We start from the raw sequence: 21,847 nt of genomic DNA, 5'->3' as shown, positions 1-21,847 counted from the left end.
CGCAGCACAGAGGACAGCTTTAGAGCCGCTGTTGGAGTGTCATTGAACGCAGCACAGAGGACAGTTTAAGAGCAGTTGTTGGAGTGTCATTGAACGCAGCACAGAGGACAGCTTTAGAGCAGCTGTTAAGAGGTTAATTGAACGCAGCACAGAGGACAGTTTTAGTGCAGTTGTTAGTGTCATTGAACGCAGCACAGAGGACAGCTTTAGAGCAGTTGTTGGAGTGTCATTGAACGCAGCACAGAGGACAGTTTTAGAGGAGTTGTTAGTGTCATTGAACGCAGCACAGAGGACAGCTTTAGAGCAGCTGTTAAGAGGTTAATTGAACGCAGCACAGAGGACAGCTTTAAAGCATTTGTTAGAGTGTCATTGAACGCAGCACAGAGGACAGTTTTAGAGGAGTTGTTAGTGTCATTTAACGCAGCACAGAGGACAGCTTTAGAGCAGTTGTTGGAGTGTCATTGAACGCAGCACAGAGGACAGCTTTAGAGCAGCTGTTAAGAGGTTAATTGAACGCAGCACAGAGGACAGCTTTAAAGCATTTGTTAGAGTGTCATTGAACGCAGCACAGAGGACAGTTTTAGAGAAGTTGTTAGTGTCATTGAACGCAGCACAGAGGACAGTTTTAGAGCAGTTGTTAGTGTCATTGAACGCAGCACAGAGGACAGTTTTAGAGCAGTTGTTAGTGTCATTGAACGCAGCACAGAGGACAGTTTTAGAGCAGTTGTTAGTGTCATTGAACGCAGCACAGAGGACAGTTTTAGAGCAGTTGTTAGTGTCATTGAACGCAGCACAGAGGACAGTTTTAGAGCAGTTGTTAGTGTCATTGAACGCAGCACAGAGGACAGTTTTAGAGCAGTTGTTAGTGTCATTGAACGCAGCACAGAGGACAGTTTTAGAGCAGTTGTTAGTGTCATTGAACGCAGCACAGAGGACAGCTTTAGAGCAGTTGTTAGAGGTTAATTGAACGCAGCACAGAGGACAGCTTTAAAGCATTTGTTAGAGTGTCATTGAACGCAGCACAGAGGACAGTTTTAGAGCAGTTGTTAGTGTCATTGAACGCAGCACAGAGGACAGTTTTAGAGCAGTTGTTAGTGTCATTGAACGCAGCACAGAGGACAGCTTTAGAGCAGTTGTTAGAGGTTAATTGAACGCAGCACAGAGGACAGCTTTAAAGCATTTGTTAGAGTGTCATTGAACGCAGCACAGAGGACAGTTTTAGAGCAGTTGTTAGTGTCATTGAACGCAGCACAGAGGACACATTTAGAGCAGTTGTTAGAGGTTCATTGAACGCAGCACAGAGGACCGTTTTAGAACAGTTGTTAGAGTGCCATTGAAAATAGCACAGAAAATGTTTTAGAGTGATTGACAGTGTCCATGAACACTGCACAGAGGGCACTTTTAATGTACTTGTCAGTGTCTTGAACTAGACATAAGGGGGAGTTTTATTTTTTTTAAAGTAGAAAATGTACAATAATATATAGGGAATAAAATTGAATAAATAAACAATACATTTTTAAAAAAAAATTACTAACAGGTATATTTAATGGGCAGTTTTTTTTAAATGCAGCACATAGAATAATTTTAAAACAATTATCAGAGTGCTATTTAACGTAGCATACAGGACAGTTTCAGAGCACATGTCAGAGTGCCCCTGAATGCAGCACAGAGGAAAGTAGCTGTCACTGAACTGATAATAGAAACAGCTGAGTCATCCTCCGAACAGGAGTTCAGTTACAGACTCAAAGCAAGGCCATTTTATTTATATAGCACCTTTCAGCACGCGACAATTTAAAGTGCTTTACAAAATAAAAACAAAAGATATTTAAGAATAAATACAGCATAAACACATTATTAAATGGCATTTAAAAACAGGCATAAAAAAGCAAAGATAATTAAATAATGAAATAAACACAGCAGGTACAGAATACATGAATAAAAGGCATACTGCAGTGTGAGTATGAACAGCTCAATTAAAAGTAGTCTGGATCTGAAAATAGGAAGTGTTTCAGCGGACGTGCACGATTTGAGCAGTTTGTTCCAGATTGTCGGGGCATTATAGCTAAACGCTGCTTTTCCATGTTTAGTTCTTATTCTTGGAACCGAGAGCAGACCCGACCCAGTGGACCTGCGACTCCTGGATGGTTCATAGTTATGCAGGAGATCGTTTATATACCTCCGTCCTAAGCCATTTAGTGATTTAAAAACTAGCAATAGTATTTTAAAATCAACTCGAGCAGCAGCGTTCTGAATCAGCTGCAGCTTTCTGATGGATTTTTTTGTGAGCCCTGTGAATACACTATTGCAGTAGTCCAGTCAGCTGAAAATAAAAGCATGGACAAGTTTTTCTAAATCCTGTTGCGACATTAGTTTTTTAATCCTAGATATCTTCTTCAGGTGATAATAAGTCAATAATAACTGTTGTAATGTGACTGTTAGAATGCAGGTCTGAGTCCATCACTACACCCAGATTTCTTGCTTTATGAGTTACTTTGTAGTCTGCCGACTGAAGCTCTGCGATTACTTTTAATCGGTCCTTCTTTGCTCCAAAAACAATGATCTTAGTTTTTTGTTTGTTCAATTTGAGAAAGTTCTGAGTCATCCAGTCATTGATGTGCTCAATGCACTTGCTCAGTGTTCTAAATCGGAGAGTAGTCTCCCGGTGTAATTCTAAAATAAATCTGGGTGTCGTCTGCATAGATATGATAGCTTAGATCACTGTTTTTAATAATTTGAGCCAGTGGTAGCATATAAATATTAAAAAGCAAAGGTCCTAAGATGGAGCCTTGAGGAACCCCGCATGACATATTTGTCATGGTTGATTTGTAATTGCCTATTGAGACAAAGTTTGTTCTGTCCTTTAAGTAGGAACTAAACCAATTTAGAGCTGTTGCTGAAACTCCCACCCAGTTTTCTAGACGGTCTAGCAATATGTTGTGGTCAACAGTATCAACAACTGGACAATTCAAGTAAGACTTCCTGTCAGAACAAAATCACACCTGCTGAGAAGGATGTTCCTATTCATCCATAGTGTGTAATTAAACAGTGGCGGCGGGTACTGCTGCTTCTAGTTGAAATTCAGTAGCACTAATATGCTATGACTCAAGTCCTTTCTGCTTATATACAAAATATCTGCCAAATTTCAGCATTTTTATTTTTTTCTTGTCTTTAATCAGGATACTGACACCATAACCCTGCATACAACCCTGCTTCGCTCTGTAGAGAAGCATTATTTGTGATATTCTGATATCTGATCATCATCCATGATCCAGACTCTCCATTCCAGAATCAAACACCATTTATCATAACATATCAACATTGTGATATACGTGTGTGTGTGTGTGTGTGTGTGTGTGTGTGTGTGTGTGTGTGTGTGTGTGTGTGTGTGTGTGTGTGTGGTTGTTCAGACTCACTTGTATCCCTGCGACCTCTTCCTGCGGCTCAGCCCGAATTGTCGCAGCAGCTCGTTCCTGCGCAGGAAAACAAAAGCACCCAGAGCGAGGAGAGGAAGGACGAGGAAGAAGAAGACCAGCAGGCCGTCTCTGACTGACGTGTCTTTATCTGAGGAGCAATCACAGACACAGGTTATAACAACCTTGAGGAAGACAGAGCGAGTCAGACGGATAGGTTTAGAAGTTAAAGGGGCCCTATTTTGTGTTTTTTTGTGTTTTCCCTTCCCTCTAGTCAGTCTAGTGTGTTTTATAGGTAAATGGTCTGCAAGGACTAAAATCCCAAAGTTCCCTCCAGAGGGAGTTTCTCCAGTGATGTGCGGTGGGATCAGCCAAAATGTTCAAAACATACAAACTCCTAAGAGGTAGCTTGAATTCAACCTCCAATTGGGCAGTGACCAGGAGGTGAACTGGCACCTCGGCTCCAAGGCCAAGTCCCTACAGACTGAGCAATACCGCCCCATCTATTGAAGTATAAAAGGTGAGTCTCTGCTTCTTTTAGCCTGATGTAAAAATGAACAGATGTTTGTTGTTGCTTACGTGTTTGTTTTGGGATTTTCTGTACGTCTCGTCTTATTGTAGGTCTTTGTATGGTATGATTTCATCATCATTTGAAATTGTTATAGGTTTCATTAGTAAGTGTGGCTGCTTCCTTCCTTTGTTTCTATCAAGCCACTTAAACGCCTTAAACAGACAGTTATCTTTCCTTTATTCATTTGTATCTAAAGTTGTGATGACTAGTTTGCCTTCCGATGATGTGTTGATATTGTGCGACTTGTGTTTAATTAAAATTATAAACTTTTCACACACATTCAACAAAGAAAAATCGGCCTTTAAAATAGTCCAAAAAATCTAATCAAAAGAGGCAAAACTCAAATAAAATAATAAAAAACTAAGATCGTCTTTCTTTCTTTGTGTAGGTATATAATAATATAATGTAACGATATCTTACGGTTAAAACCTTTGTCAAGGCGGCGTCTTTCACACAGGTTGCCCATCTCTGTGTCTCTTTAGAATTGTAGTCTTTTATAGTTTCTTGACTACAGAGGTCACGATTAGGTGACAATATTAGGCCCTTATTACAAAACAAAAGACTGGCTCTAACAATAAGCTTCAACATGAAGTTACCATTCCAGGTGGGTCCGCTGTCCGTGCTGCCTCCATAACCTTTGAGCTCACAGAAAGGTGCAGCCCAGCCGGCGTCACAGTGACAGTTCCTGTTACTGTTACACACCTGACACACACACACACACACACACACACACACACACACACACACACACACACACACACACACACACACACACACACACACACACACACACACACACACACACACACACACACACACACACACACACACACACACACACACACACACACACACACACACACACACACACACACACACACACACACACACACACACACACACACACACACACACACACACACACACACACACACACACACACACACACACACACACACACACACACACGGGGAGAGAGGTTAGTGTGTGAGTGTAGGTGTACGTTCCTGAGGAGCATGTAGTATCGCAGCCACATGCACGAATGGATGAATGCTGGCTTGTGTTGTAAATTGGCTTGAGTGGTCGAAACATTTCCTTTTTTGCATTCAAGGCCTCTTTAGAGGGTTAGGAATGGAGCATCATATCTGACAAGTTTGTGAACGAGTAAACTCCAACGAATATTGATAGACTATTTTGTTAGATGAAGATATGCTGTGAATTTAGAAATTGAGTTCATCTATTTTCTTCAATACATTTTTGGACTTGGAAAAAATATAAGGCAGCAAGGAAACAAGAAAGATAATACAATATACTTTGGGTAGGTGACACTTTATTATAATCATCGTAATAATGTGTACCTCATATGTGACCTGCTCTATCGAAATCAAGACATATTTTGAGTTGTATACATTGCTGGAAAGAGGAGACTCCTAGCTTTCTAATGATATCAGGATTGTTGTTGTACTCCAAATATTAAGCAAAATATGTCACATTATATAATGACTGTCACCGTCACCATTTTGAGAAAAAGGTCTTCAAAGTTTCCTCTTCTCTGGAATCCATCGATCTGATTGGTTATTAGCAAATTATCAAAATATTACGGAGGGAAGATATTTTCGTTTGGATTACTGGTCTGGGGGAAGCACGCAAGTGTGTGTGTATACGTGTGTGTGTGTGTGTGTGTGTAATTTTGCGTTTGTGTGTATTGTGTTTGTTTCCCGGGGAAAACCCTCACGAGAAACACCGGCTGTTGTTCTGCCTGCTGTGACGTCAAGTTACTCCGTTCTGCGCTTGTAATTGTGCCGAAGCTTCAAAGTTGTATTTATCATCTGAATTTGTCGAAACAATTTTAATATTCTGAAAGCCAAGACTTTGTTTATTTTAAACCAGATGAAAACAAACTGTAACGGACCCTGCCGTGTTATCTATGATTACTATACGCCTTACATTCATCATTTCAGCGGAGGGAGGGGGAGCTGCGCTGTGGAACAGCAGAGTGCGAGAGAGAGCCGTCATCTTCCCTTCACAAGCTTAAAGAATGTATTTATCGTGTGATTTTGGAAATAAAAGTTTCATATTCTGAAAGCCAAGACTTTGTTTGTTTAAAATCAAACAAAACACCCGAACCCCCGAAAAACTAGTTTCTTACACAAATCCACGTTGATTTTGAAATGAGCCGTTGAGACTTCCGACTGATTTCGATAGAGCGGGTCACATATAGCTAATTCACGCAAGTTAGCATCTGGCAGTTAATATGAGTTGGGGACCCCTACTATACATTTTTAACATTAAACTTTGGGGTACTCAACATTCCCGGGTTCACAATAGGACTCTAGGAGCTGGTTACTAGACTATATTTAAAAAAAACCTATAGGTGGAATCAAACTGTTTAAGTCTGCTTGCTGTGTTCATTCTAAAGTTCATTCCAAACCACTTTTGAGCTTGCAGCTATGATATAAAGCGTTAATGAAAAAAACATTTAGAATTGAGTGTTGTCACTATGAGGCTATAGATGACAGCTGCAGTGGGAGGCAGGAGACAGGCAGGAGGACATGTCTCACCCCGTGTCCGTGACACTTCTTCTCCACGTCACAGTCGTAGTTCAGGACTTCCACGCCACAACACTCAAAGTTCACGCAGACCTTAATACCACAGAAGAAGAAACAAGCGTCAACATCTCTCCTCCTTCATTATTCCCCTCATCCTCACCTTGTTATCTCAGCTCTTGCTCCCTTCAATCACCTCTCCTCCTCCTCCATTCCCCTGACCCCTGCTTCTCCTCCTCACCTTGTTATCTCCACACTTGCTCCCCTCGTTCACCATGCCTGGATCGGGCACGTCTGACCCCAGCATGAAGTCGACTCCGTAACATTTGGCTCCTCCGGTCCCAATAGGCGAGGTGATGATGGACGGCTCGATACCGAACACCGTCACCGCCTGAACGTTGGAGCACTGCAGCTTCCCACACAGGGCGTTTCTATGGAGACAGAGGCAAAACACAAGTCAGTCATCAGTTCAGCATCCTTTATTATTTTTGGGAAATGATCAGAAATAGCATGTGAATTCCTAAATGATGGTCTTAAGGTCGTCTATTGTGAGGTCACAGAGACCTTGACCTTTTTCTATGGAAGCCCAGAGCCCAGTCTGATTGGTTAGCTGGTCAGCTCTGTTGCGACAGATTAGAGATGTCCCACCCCTTAGCACGTATAATCTGCTGGAGCACTAGCAAAATAGAAGCGTGAGTGTTACATAGTGATGTCATTATGTTACAGTGTTACAGAGTAAACAAAGGAGTCCAATGGAGGCGATTTAAGCAGGAGGGGTATGTGTGGGAGAGAAACTCCCTCTGGAGGGAATACAGGGATTGCAGCCTTTGCAGACCGTTTACATGCATTGTAAATAACAACCTACAGGAAAAACACCAAGAAGCAGAATAGGTCCTCTTTAAAACTGAGTTTGAAAGACTTTGACCTGTGACAGAGTTTTTTGACTCAGCAGTTGTACTACTTTTACTGAAGTTAAAGATCTGAGCACCTCTTCCACTATTGGTTTTCAGGTCACCCAAACTGAGCTTGTACAATGAGAACAGTACAGGACAGGCAAGAACAAAGATTGACCAATATAAGATGTCTCACTCTGGACCCAAATGTTTGGTCTGGAACTCAGTAAAACAATGTAATGTGTACGTGAGTGTGTGTGAATGTGTGTTTTACCTGCTCTCACACTTCTTGTAGCCGTAGTTGTGGTAGCCACAGTTGCCAAAGCGATCCCCTTTACTGTTGACATCTTTAAAACAGATCTCAGGAGCAGCCTTTGCCTCTGAGGAGGAGAGAGGAGGAAGAAGAGGAGGAGGAGGAGAAAAGATGGAAAGTGTAGAGGAGGACAAGGAGGAATTAGATAGGGCAGGGGGAAAAGGGAGAACTAGCTTTGAATAAACTTCTGAATTAACAGATTTGAACAGTTTGATTCCACCTATAGGTTTTTAAAATACCTTGTAACAACAAAAAACATGCACCACATATTTTTGCGTATTCAATTTGTCAACTGTGTTAATTCACATGGCTTAAATTCTGATTTATTTCTCTCCAACTGTACTACATGCTCTGTAATGTACGTATGAAGAGGCAGCAGGACATACTGGATCCAAATATGGCCTGGCACTGTCCGTCGTAGTGCTGACACTTCCCGTTGTAACAGTACGCCTGCTGGCTCCTGCACGGCTGCCCGTTCTGGAACACAAAGAAAAGCTTCAGCAATATTGTTTATTCTTTTTACTTTTATTAATGAATATTTTTCATATAATGAGGCAAAGGTTGAATAGATGATCCGTAAAGCAAGGCAAGTTTGCCTAATATAAGAGACATCTGACAATTTCATATCTTTTTCCAACATTTTCAAATAAGTTCCGAGCATTTTTTGGAAATTGTTTTAATCTATTCTTCAGATATTTTCCTGACATTATTCACACATTTTTCAACAACACTATTGATAAAACACTTTCTACTACTATTCTTTCTACTCTTAATTCTCTGCCATTTCATATTTTTTTAACTTTTTTTTTTATTTTCTTCATTTATTCATCAATTGTGTTTTGTTGTTAATGCTACACTGGAAACAATTTCAACTACATTTAATGTTTAAAGCATAATATATAAAAACTGTTGTTATTATTATTATTAGCTTGTATGGAATTCAAGATAAAAGGATGAGAATGGTAAACTGATACTAAAACCAATGCTTTTTGAGATGATTGTTGTACTTCCTTTCAGGAAGTCTGAAAAGAGAGACAACACCAGTTGTCAGTCTTGGGGTTTTCATCACAAAATATGAATCTGAAGTAGGGATAGGAAATTTGAAAGCAAATGTATATTCGACCCCCAAAAAAACGGTTAACCGATTAACCGAAATGTACATAACCTATACAAAAAAAAAAATGTGGGAACAATTTTTACAAAAAAAAAAAAAAGAACATTTAATTTTGAAAAATAAATAAATACATGTTCAAATAAGTATAGAAACCAAGTCGAATTTGTCAAATGTATTGAAATGGTGATCACAGTTTGAACAGTTGACAGCTATAGGCCTAAAGCTTTCATGCTAAAACATAACTTGGTTTTAAAATGAAAGAGGGATCATACACGAACAACATAACGGGTTAGGGTAACGTAACCCGTGACAACAGAGATCAACAACCTATAACAGGGCCTATGCTCAGGGGAGAGGTGGGTGCGGAGGCAATTCACAATCAGGCCAGCTGTAGAGAAGACCCTCTCAGCTGGAACTTGGGCCTAAGATGAGGTTTGAGTCTGCGTGATCTGCATGTAGGGAGGGGCAGCAGCCATATCATTGGCTAGAACTAGCTAGATCTGATGGATTTGGACATAAACACGAGTGAAGTCTAACCGGACGCGAGAGAGAGATCAGCACCTGCAGCTCTGCCCGCTGTGAGGGACCGGTGAGCGGAGCAAAACACACCTTTAGACCTAACACATGTAGCTATGGCACTGCCGTATGCATTGAATTATTCCATTTGATAATATGTAATCAACTTAGGCACCAGTCCCAAAAAAAACCTCATTCTCATATTTGAATACCTGAATAATTTCGAATATTCGATTAATCGTTCCCATCCCTAAGGAAGCTACATTCACTTTATAGAGCATCCATTTCAAAGTAGATTAATATAGCGTTTTTTTAAATATGAAAGAAGATCACAGTTATGCATAGCTGAGTAAATTTTATATAAATTCACCATGGAGTTAAAAATAATGAACTAGAAACCAATATGTAGCTTAATAGCTGGTATTTTGTACATGAGTACAGTATTTGAGTATTTGTACTTTGGTATCCACTGTCAGGATAACAAATATTCCTCTTGCTGCAGACCGCAGACTCTGACAGTTTAACAGCCCATATCGTTTTCCCCAAGCTAGAGAAGACGTGATATGACTTTAGCGTTGTTGACATGGGGACGGCGACGTTCTCTTTATACGTCCATGACGCAGTCATGCAGAGCTACATTGATGTGGAAGTGGGCCTGGTTAAATCTCAACTGGGTTGGGAAAACGATAGACGCGACCAGAACCATGATGAACTATGATTGTCCACATCCACAGACAGATGGTGCAAGGTGAATTGTTTGAGGTCTCACCTGGATGAAGACGTCGCTCTGACAGAGGGACGAGGAGCCGTTACAGTACTCAGGAAGATCACACACATCTGTGCTGGACCGACACTCACTTCCACCAGGTAGATACTAAACACACGCACATTGTATTATTATATAGTATTAACCAAGGCTTTGAGGAGTCAAATGATGGTTGCAAAATGAATCTTAACTAAGGAAGAGACAAAAAAAGTGTCAACACTTAAAGTTGGAGCTATATATTGATTTATATAATTTAATGGTAATTATTTATTTTCTTGCTGTTTTTATTTACATTAAATTAAATATGAATATTGTTGTTTTATTGTTTACATCAAATCTTTCAGGTTATCTTTAATACATCTTCTGGAGATAATAATGCAAATGTAGTGCAAGCTTCTTTAAAAAAATGATTGTATAAAATATTGTCAACAACGTATATCATATGTATTATTTAGTTGTGTTTGCTTGTTGTAGTTGGAGAATCTGGTGTGCAGGAGCAATTTCCTGTACTAAAACATGTTCAACACATTCCCATAAATATCATCGAACAATTACGAGTGACTTGCATGTCAGATTTGTGAGCCCACTGGTTGTGTACCTGACATTTGTAGCAGCACTCTCCGTACGCACACTGAGCTCCAGACTTCAGTTTACAGGTCCGATACTCACAGCAGGGGTCCTTCTCACACTCCTGTAATACACACACACATTTTCTTATTATGCATTTGCGCAGATGATTTATATTCAGTAATTTATTTGTAACTAACATTATCTCTGATGTCAATCATGAATAAGGTCCATCTAGAAACCAGTCAAATGTGGAACTCTCAGAATGTTCATTTATTTTACATTTGTTATCCAAGTAAACCAGTTTCTGAATGCGGGCAAGAGCTGCTAATAGTTCATTCACCATAGTAATGACGCTAAAACTTCATTCGTAGAGGAGAACATTTGACCCAATGTCAATATGAATAGGCTTTAGTGGATGGTAGGATCATGGTTGATTTGAATATGAACACCAGGGTACACTAGAACCAGTACATTATTTTTCACATTTGATCTATTAGTAAAATACTACACACATGTCGGCTTATTGGGGCCATGTAGGTAACAATGTTTGTTTTATTACAGAGCCATGGGAGGGAAGAAAAACGACATACATTTACGAGAAAACGACATAGATCTAAGAAATTAAACTTTGCGGTTTACAAAAATAAATAGAACGTTGGATCAATTGCTTTATGCCTGCAGGGGCAATGTTTATAATTGAGTTTAGAAATAGTGTTGATTTCATACCACACACATCTGGACTTTGAAAAGACATTCTTCAGAAGGAAACATCTTGAGGTACATCTCACTTCGGTTAAATAGATTCCTTGCGTCCCTCACTTGCGACTAGTCCCTCCCACCAGGGAAGCATGGAGAGATGCAAGGAATTGCTCTTAAAACTTTTATGAGTTTTAAGAGCAATGGGACGTTGTTTCCTCCGGAGCGTCACGTGAAGCGACATCCGTTTGTGATGACACCGCACAGCTGATCATCTGACAGCAGCCAGATCAGTGCATGCGCTGCATCGTCCAATCAGTGAGCGATACACAGTAAGGGGGCGGGGCGAGTGTCTGAGGATTTCACCAGAGGATGGTCTGGTAGTTCCTAGATTATCGCTCCTCCGTTATCGCTCCTCGATCCTCCGGCAAAAATAAGGCCACTGGGACGCTACTCAAGATGGCGCAGACAAATCAACTTCCGGTGAGACCGAGCCCGAGGAGTGAGGAAATGAAAAATAAGAGAAGTGAGAAGCACCCATAGTGATTTGGAGGAGGTGATAGCCTTTGTGCAGCAGTAACCACACTGTTGCCCCTCCCCACTAACTGATTGTGTGGGGCACTCCCTGTTTCCCTGCAGCCTCTGTGGTGTTTTCTTTATCACAACCTGGCTTGTGGAGAAACAGATTACATGTGACAGGGTAACATAAGCAGGACACAAAAAAAGGTAACTGTATTCCTTTACAGCAGGGGTGTCAAACTCAAATACACAGTGGGCCAAAATTAAAAATGTGTACTAGTCGAGAGCCGGACTGGGTCAATGTTTATTGCAAAACTTATTGAAATGAACTTATTGCACATATTAAACCTGGAACTAACAAAGCTTAAATTATTGCCTATAAAAACAACATGAAACATTAAATAATCAGTTGCATTCATTTCTCATGGCTCTATCTGCAGCTTTTCCGGAGTCATTTCTTATGATTACATTTTTCCACAGGCCAACAACAGCTTCAGAAAAACAATTCCCCTCAAAGAAAGAAACCAAGCATGCCCTGTTGTTGTGAGAGAAAGTGCAGAAGGAAGCATCCATTGAACTCAGGCTGCTGCTCTGTGATGCTAGCTCAGATACTTGGCATCTCATCTCGGGAGCAAGGTCATCAATGTTTGGGCTCAGGCTCTGAGCGGAGGAGACCCTCAGGATGGAGTGAAGGTGTGCGTGCAATATACCGGCGGGCCAGATCTAATAGGAATTAGAAATTATCCTGTGGGCCGAAATTAAATGCACCAAGGGCCTGATTTGCCCCCCGGGCCTTGAGTTTGACACATGTGCTTTACAGTAAAATAAAAAAAAAAATGTAATCAGATTACTGTTACATTTCTAATTATTAGGGAATACTAGCAGGATTACAATGTTACCAACACCTATCAGATGTTCTCTCTTCTCTTAGAGCTGTACTGTTCTGTAGGATAATACTTTCAGTGTGAATCTATACGTCTACTGCCTGAATCTGCTTCATTTCATTTCAAACCTTTATTTATACAGATAAAATCCCATTGAGATCATTGATCTAATAATAATAATAATAAATCAATTTTATATAGCGCTTTTCTGAACCCAAAGACGCTTAATGGATCTCTTTTCCAAGGGAGACCTGCTCAAGTAGTTCCACATGAAACATAAAAGCATAAACAGAACAACAAAAGGACATCATCCAGCATCATTTACATAATTATCCACATAAACAGGTACCAATAGCTTCCGATTGACTAGCATCCAACCGAGCTTTAAAAACATTTAGTGGCACCAGATTGTTCAGTTTCCATTTAATTTGCAGACTATTCCAAGACAGAGGAGCTGCGCATCTAAAAGCTGTCTTCCCTAAGACAGTCCTAGCAGTTGGCACATTTAATAAAACCACAGCATTCGATCTCAGGCAGTAGCCACTTACAATTCTCCGTGAGATCAGGGAGCAGATGTAGGATGGAAGTTTCCCTAAAATGGCTTTGTATATAAAAATGTACCAGTGACTGAGCCTCCGTACAGTTAGTGAAAGCAAACCAGCCCTTGCATACAGGGTACAGTGATGGGTTAATGCTTTACAGTTTGTCACAAATCTCAGTGCACTGTGATACGCAGCATCTAACTTGCTCAGGCAATGGGCAGGTGCATTCATATACACCAGATCCCCATAGTCCAGCACAGGTCAAAGGTCACAGAGCCTTTTCCTGGCCTCAAGCGAGAAACAGGACTTGTTTCTGAAAAAGAACCCTAGTCTAACCCTCAGCTTTTTTAGCAGATTAGTGACATGAAGTTTAAAAGAGAGACAATCATCAAGCCAGATACCCAGGTATTTGTAACAGGTAACCACTTCAAGTGTTATTCCTTGCGTAGTTACAATATCTAAAACAGGCTCTGGTGTCTTTTTTGCTTTTGAAAAGAGCATTACCTTGGTTTTATCCACATTTAAAAGAAGCTTTAATTCAGAGAGCTGAGTCTGAATAGTGTTAAAAACAGCCTCTAATTTAACAACAGCCTCCTTAATGGAGGGACCTGCACAGTACATCACAGTATCATCCGCATAAAAATGTAAAGTAGCTTCATCCACATTATCACCTACGCTGTTGATATATATGGAGAATAAAAGTGGTCCTAAAACAGAACCTTGTGGTACACCATTAGAAATGTTTAACCACTCAGAAGACAGTCCATCAAAATGAACACATTGGGACCTTTCAGAGAGGTAGTTCACAAACCACCCCACTGCAAGGCTGGATAGGCCGATACTGAGTAGCCTCTGCTTTAAGATGCGATGATCAACGGTGTCAAACGCTTTGGAAAGGTCAATAAACAGAGCTGCACAACTCTGCTTATTATCTAAGATAGTAGTAATGTCATTCACCACTTTCATTGTGGCAGTGATGGTGCTGTGTTTCTTTCTGAAGCCTGACTGATGTTTAGACAGGATGTCATTTGTACATAAAAACTCCTTTACCTGTTCACTCACTAGGCGTTCGAGCACCTTAGTCAGAACTGACAACTTAGAGATTGGCCTATAGTTATTTAAAATAGTTGCCTCCCCTCCTTTCAGTAAAGGCAAGACATAAGCAGACTTCCATACTTTTGGAATTGTATTTGTGCTGAGGCAGAGGTTAAAAAGAGAAGTAAGAGGTGGAGCAATAAAATCTGCAGCTATCTTTAAAAAGAAAGGTTATTCGTTGTCCGGGCCAGCCGGTTTCCCAGGATCTAGCTTAGATAAGGCTTCATGAACAACATCAACAGTAAAAGGAGTAAAACTGAAGTTGTTCAGAGTCACATACTGTAGTGTTCACAGAAGCAGAGTTAGTGACAGAATCAAATAGAGAACCACAGGACACAAAATGCTCATTAAAGCAATTTAGCATAGTGGCCCTGTCAGATATAGAGCCAGATGCTGTGGTAAGGCACGGAGGTAGCTCATTACGGATCTCACTGGTTGATATCGATTTTATTGCTTTCCAAAATTTCCTAGGATTATTTAGGTTTTCTGTGGTAACTGACAGATAGTACTTCGACTTTGCACTTTTGACATTTGAAGTGAAGCTATTCCTTACCTGCCTAAAACGCAGCCACTCTATCTCTGAGCCTGATTTCCTAGCCTTTGCCCAGGCCTTGTTTCTCTCATGTAGGAGACTAGACAGCTCAGCAGAAAACCAAGGATTGTCTCGTCCCTTTACTCTAAATGTAAGCAGGGGTGCATGTCTATCAATGATCTCCATAAAACCAAGATAAAAATAAGACCATGCGGTTTCCACATCAGCACACAGATCGATTTTACCCCAATCAAACCCAAACAGATCATGCACAAAACCCTGCTCCACAAAATGCTTTTTGTCTCTCTTGATGATAATGCGAGGTTTAACCTTTTGGACCTTAGTGTCCCTAATTGTGGCTACAACACAGTGATCGCTCAGATCATTTGCAAATACTCCCACAGATGAATATTTATGGGGAACATTAGTTAAAATGAGATCAATTAGGGAGGATTTATTAGGGGACTTAATATTAGGGCGAGTAGGACTGTCAACAATCTGAGTAACATTCAATGAGATACAAAGGTTTTTTAAATCCTCTGACACTGCAGTTAACCAGTCCCAGTTAAAATCTCCAAGTAGCACTATTTCCTTGTAGTCTAGTTGTGATAAAAGATTTGCTAGTGAAGACAAGGAGTCTTTGACATCTGAGGGGGGTCTGTAAAAGCCCACCACCATGACCTGTTGACCCTTTGCCACTTCTATATTTATGGCTAAAAATTCAAATTGCTTACTGATCGATTTGGAAACTAATGTGGATATACTGAACTTATTCTTAACATAAATGGCAACGCCACCACCTTTATTAGGCCGGTCGGAACGATACACATTAAAACCATTTAAGGCAATGTCAGAGGCCAAAATAGATTTGTTTAGCCATGTTTCTGATAAAAGTACATTTTTAAAGTAACCCTTCCAACCCTGATCACGAATGAATAACTTGTAAATCACAGAGAATATTCACGTATACACTGCAGAGTTTTTTTCCGGACTATGAGCCACACACCTTCTCTGAGCCACAGTCACACTCCTCCCCCATGTCCACCAGCCTGTTCCCACAGAAGGGGGCGCTGTAGGCCTCGTCAGGACGAGGGACGTTCAGGAGACACGTCCCCCCCGTCGACAAGATCATCTTCTCAAAGTCATCAGCACTACAGCTGCTGAAGTTTCTGGATCCTCTGCAGGGAGGAAGAGGACGAGAGATTCTTTGATTTTTTTAAATCAACTTTTATTTGTCACTATCTTTGCACAGTGTACTCGCATTAAAACACACGTCACCCACAAACACATTAATTACAACTTGCTGGAATGTGTCCAGATCTCCAGAACTTCTATATCAACTGAAGTCTACCGTCAGTCTGGACTTCACCATGGTATCACAGATGTTAACCGGATCAACGTTTTCCTCCACCTCCATCTTTCTGCTGACATACACCCCCACCTTGACCTGCCCTAAAACAAAGTATGCATGGAGGATACTCCAGTGAATGTCTGCATGTCTTTTGGAGAGAGGAGGAAAGAGATGAGGAAAAAGGAGAGGAAGGAAGGGGTGAGGAGGTGTAAGGGGAGAAGGAGAAGGAGAAGGAAGAGAGAGGCGAGGAGTACAATCAGGAGGCAGCAAAAGGAGAGAAGGAGGAAGAAAAGGGGGAGTAGATCAAAGAAGGATGGGTAGGAGAGGAGGAAAGAGGAAGCACGGGTGGAGCAGGAGAGTGGAGAGGTGAGCAGGAGGAAAACATGAGAAGAGGAGGATGAGGAGAAGAAGGTAAAGGGAGGAGGAGGATGAAGAGAGAGGATGATGATAAGTCAAATGAAGAGAGAAGTGAAAATAAGGAAGAACAGGAAGGAGAGAAGGAAGTAATGAGAAAAGGAGGAGGAAGAATGGAAAGAAAAAAGGAATAAGAGAGAGGAGAGAAGTAAGTGTTCTTTCATTTCCAAGGAGTACAGCCTCCTGTGGTTGTGAGGATCTCTGATATTGATTCAATGCTTTTCATTTTTTTTTCACAGAATACAGATTTAAGAATGTCTGTCTGTCTGTCTGTCTGTCTGTCTGTCTGTCTGTCTGTCTGTCTGTGTGTGTGTGTGTGTTGGTGTGTCTTACGTGGCTCCAGAGTTCATGATGCAGGCGATGGTGGGGCAGGTGCAGGAGCGCGAGTCGTCGTGGTTCATCCCGAGGTTGTGGCCCAGTTCATGAGCCACGATGGAGGCAAACGAGGGAATGTTGTTATTGGTAAACTGCAGAGAGAAGACAGAGACAGGTGGACGGAAAGAAAGAGAGTAGATTCAGTTTACTGGTCCCTGGTCAGTCTATCAAAAACGTATTTTTTCTCCCTTTCTTCTTCTGCGTTATAAAATGATTGTTGTGCTTGAAGGCGGATTGCCTGAAACGTCTAGGACAGTGCTTCTCAAAGTGTGGTCCGCGGACCACTGGTGATCCGTGAGCGCCCCCTAGTGGTCCGTGAGTATATTGGTAACATTTCATATTTGAAATAAATAAATATATTTAAGTTTTCCGCACCCTCGCGGGAATATCTCCGCAATGGAGCGAGGTTAAGTTTCACTTTCGATTGCATGAAATAGCCCAGCGCAACACCTTCACCACACATGTTGCCACTTGTTTGTACCATTTTCAGGCGATTTGTAATCTGTTCTAGAAAAACAATGTGTTTTTTTATATTTGTGAAGTTAGGTGGTCCGCGAGTGTTTTTTTATTGGTTAAGTGGTCCTTGGTATGAAAAAGTTTGAGAAACACTGGTCTAGGAGAATCAGATCCTTAAATAAAACAAGGAAAATGTATCAGACACCTCACTGCTGAAGACACTTCCTGGTTACCTGGATCTTTTGATATACATTTAAAGAGGAGATATTCTGCTAATTGTCAGCTTCATATCAGTATGTAGTGTCTCTACTGGGACATGTCTCCATTATGGAAGCAAACAAGAGACAGAAGTATTTGAATTTTATCAGACACTGAATTTATAGCATTGAAAATAATTACTTTGAAAATCGTGTATCTGAATGTTTTTTGCTCCAAATGTACCTATGTGAAATAAAAATGTTGAAATTCAGATCCCAAAAATTCAAGTGAAAAAAATTCGACGTCAAATATTTCGGTGTTTAAAATTCGATGTAAAAAAATTCGGTGTATAAAATTCGACGTCAAAAATTGCGATGCAGCATCATCCGGGCTACTCAGACAGGATAAGCAATCGAGCCCGAATGCAATCAACCCGACTTCAGGGGGACAGTGCTGTGAAGCTCAATGCTGCAAACTGTAGGCGACGTCGGATGCATATGGGAGCAATTCCCGTAGACCCTATGTTAAAATGTCCAACTTAACAAAAGAAAATGAACATGTTTCTAGCCTGGATCCACAAAAACATATTCTAATAGATTCCCCCTTCATGACAACAGGACTGCTTCTCCTGGCTCCTCTGTCTCACTGCTAGCTCCGTTAGCTCCATTGGCTCCGTGACGCTACAGCGGCTCAGCTCATGAGGAGAACACTACTTGAACTCGGCCGTGTTTGTTGTGTTGGCTCCTGGTGGACTATTCGTCATGCAAATATAGGATTGATCTGCGGTTAAAATAGACCGACCGTGAATGCAGTTTCTTCGGTAAGTCAACCCTGCATAAAGTACATAAAGTACTTATGTTATGTTACTGGTGTTTTTATTAAGCTAACGTTAATGAATGTTTAGAGTTGGGTTAGCATTTGAGCAATCGTAGCTCCATCTGTGCTAACGATGCTATGCGTAGCATCCAAGAGTGTATAACATTAAGTGGGATGCTACTGTATACCAAAAGGCTTCTGTGCGAGGTTGCTAAAATAAAGTCATCCTTGTACGTTAGATAGTTAGGTTACTGTATGCATTGTTAAGGTTCGTTTAAATTCGCTATGCTCTACTATAGCATACAATAGACTAGCTAACGTCAACGTATTGTTGGAGAGAGCAGTGTATATTAAATCAACCTCACAATGAAATGTGTGTATCTTTAAAATATATCCATTAGATATTGTAATATGGTTTGTTGAACTGGAGTTATTTATTGCAGCTAACCGCCTATCCGACGAACGACACAAACATTGTTGTTTTTAATATTATTATTACCAATGCCTCTTTTAATTGTATTATCCTCACACTTGAGAAACAGCCTTATCGTGGCTGTAGAACAGAACATGTAACTTAATGCCTGCATTTAAGGATGATGAATAGCGTAGTCAATGCTTTAGTGACAAGGAAATTATTTGTTTAAATATTAGACATGACGTTATGTGTGACTTCAGTGAAAATTAAGCTTATCCATTGCATTTGTTCAATAGGTTTGTGTCTTACCCTTATGTGTGAGATACATATGAATATGGCATATGAAAACAAATTAATTTGACTGACTCGTGAAAAACTCATCCAAAGTAACAGTAAAATAAAAAAGACCTACACAATATTACTCAAACTGATACAGTATGAGGACTGTGATATCCAGCAATTTCTTAAGTATAACAATAAGATTATGACCTGTTTTTAAAAGAAGATAAAAAGTAGTTTGCATGTAAAGAAGTCTGTAACCCACACATGTAACTTTACATCTGTTTGTTCAAAGTGTCCTTAAGGCAGCGTTTCTCAAAGTGTGGGGCGCGCCCCACTGGTGGGGCGCAGAGATGTGATAGGTGGGTCGCGAAAAAAAAAATGTATTTAAAAAAATTGAAATTGAAATTTTTTTTTTACATTTTTTGTTCACATTTATTTATTATTTATACACTGGTGGAATATCAAAACAGCGTTCCGCCCGGGGTGCAAAACGTATCAATGAAAAGCGACCCTCTACCACACAAAACAACACCTGTCGATAACCCAATTTGTGTTCTTTGAAATTGAAAAGGATATTGCATTGTGTTTGTTACTTTTGTTGCAGTTGTATGTCTTAAGTGTAATTTGGCATGCTTTTATTTTGAAGGCAAGTTTACGCTGTTGACAGTTGTTGTTGCTATGGAAACAAGAAACGTTTCAAAGCGGGCGGAACTTGTCATAAAGTCCGCGATAATAAAGCCCACCCATTTAGAGGGAAGATATGATTGGTCAATTGTACTGTCATTTGACATTACTCTCGTTCAGTTACTATAGCTGGCCCTCTGTGAATTCATAGCTGGACGTCCAATCAGCTCCTGTCTTCACAGACTCGCAGAGAGGAGCTTCTTTCATTTAACCCTTCACATTCAAACAGAAACTGAATAGGCAGATTCAAAGGATTTATTTCTTTGGAAATGTTATTTTAAATACAATTTAATCAAGTTATTTTTGGTAAAACTATTGACAAATATTACTAAAAACATATTCAAAACAAATATATAAAGAAAAATATAATTTGTTTTAATGTTTTTAAATATTATTTTGTAGAATATCTTAGGCCCTCAGAGACAGGCTCGCCACTGGTAAAAATCTCTCATACACACGTGTGAAACGCTCTCACAGACACACACAACAGCGTTGCAGTCGGGAAGAAAAGCAATGTGGAGCGAGAGAGCAAGAGAGAGAGCACACCTTTATCTATTTAATAAAGTTGTACAAAATAAAGTAAGAAATCACGTGTACTATAGGACAGTAAAAAGTTTAAAAGGGGAGTGATTAGTCAAATATGCATAAATAAAAAGAAAGAATGCTAACTAGGTAACATAAGATAAGAATAAACAAGTTTAAATGATTTGTTGTGATCATATTCTAAAGATGTTTGGATTATTGAAAAGTATACAGCTCCCTTTCATCTGAGTGTTGAGAGCTGTATCCATAAATTCATGTTGGGCTCAAAGTAGGGCTGCTCGATTATGGCAAAAATCATAATCTCGATTATTTGGGTCAATAATTGATATCACGATTATTAAAGGAATGGTATGCTCATGACACTCATTTAAAAAAAATTATCATCCGATAAAACAGACCAGTCTCTGCCAGTCTCTCTCTTTTTTTTTTTAATCCGATGACATTATCAGTGATTTTAAACTGATTATATACCGAAATAACATCAACACTGTGGGCGCCGCCATTTCCCGGACGTGACGTAATCCATGCGTTTGGTTTTCGAAGACACGTTGATCTCCATGTTATTTACTGTAGTTTCTCTCTTCAAATATGCCTCACTGTATCGCGAAATATTGCCACAATTCTGATAGGAACAATCCACGGAATGCTCGGTTCCATCTGTTGCCAAAAGGTAAGTATAAGAAGTACATTCGGAGGCAGTGGCTAGCGAAATGTGGCCGGCCCGAACCGAGAGATTTACAGGCTCATGTATGCAGCGAACATTTCACATTTCCGGACGACTACTCTGAGAGTATGATCAAACATAACATGGGATTTAAAGAACAACTATTACTCAATGGAGATGCAGTACCATCGGTCTTTCTGGTGTCATCACCGACCAGGACACCAGTTCGGCCAGTTGAGAAATCGCCCTCTGCAAGTGTGAAGCGACGGAGGAGCAGAAGTAGTGCTCGGAGTAAGAATAAGGTATGTTATAGCGCATTTCCATTGCAGCGGCTAGCCCCGTTTTAACGTCCAGGCCAGGACAGTTTTTGGTGGCCTTTCCATATAGCGTAGTACCGGCTAGTGTGTATTTCCCCCCAGTTTTTCCGGCCCCATAAAATCGTGATTCTATGGCCAGGGACAACGAAGCTGAGTATGCTAAACTAGAGAGGGAATCGCTAGCAAGGGTGGTACTACATGCATACATATAGTATCTTATATCATCTTCCTATTATACACACATGCATTTCCAAACATTTGGACTACCTATGTTGCAAATGTATTATCTTTTCAATTTACACACGGCATCTATTGCACGTCTGTCCGTCCTGGGAGAGGGATCCCTCCTCTGTTGCTCTCCCTGA

General features: G+C 40.4%; 1 protein-coding gene across 2 annotated transcripts in view; it reads right to left on the bottom strand.

Annotated features, from left to right (window-relative positions):
• The window catches only part of adam9a (ADAM metallopeptidase domain 9a), a 45,684-nt gene that overhangs the window by 6,997 nt on the left and 16,840 nt on the right, over positions 1 to 21,847 (bottom strand). For both annotated transcript variants that reach the window (XM_034091049.1, XM_034091050.1), the window contains exons 7-16: positions 17,066 to 17,199; positions 15,974 to 16,145; positions 10,728 to 10,820; positions 10,133 to 10,237; positions 8,120 to 8,210; positions 7,695 to 7,800; positions 6,769 to 6,958; positions 6,543 to 6,623; positions 4,578 to 4,683; positions 3,414 to 3,561 (exon numbers count right to left, since the gene is read on the bottom strand). In XM_034091049.1, the coding sequence (XP_033946940.1) occupies positions 3,414 to 3,561; positions 4,578 to 4,683; positions 6,543 to 6,623; positions 6,769 to 6,958; positions 7,695 to 7,800; positions 8,120 to 8,210; positions 10,133 to 10,237; positions 10,728 to 10,820; positions 15,974 to 16,145; positions 17,066 to 17,199 (1,226 nt within the window). The remainder of the gene's footprint in view (positions 1 to 3,413; positions 3,562 to 4,577; positions 4,684 to 6,542; positions 6,624 to 6,768; positions 6,959 to 7,694; positions 7,801 to 8,119; positions 8,211 to 10,132; positions 10,238 to 10,727; positions 10,821 to 15,973; positions 16,146 to 17,065; positions 17,200 to 21,847) is intronic.

This window comes from Pseudochaenichthys georgianus, chromosome 9 (assembly GCF_902827115.2).
Source record: "Pseudochaenichthys georgianus chromosome 9, fPseGeo1.2, whole genome shotgun sequence".
Taxonomy (NCBI): domain Eukaryota; kingdom Metazoa; phylum Chordata; class Actinopteri; order Perciformes; family Channichthyidae; genus Pseudochaenichthys; species Pseudochaenichthys georgianus.
This window is presented reverse-complemented; position numbering and strand designations above follow the sequence as displayed.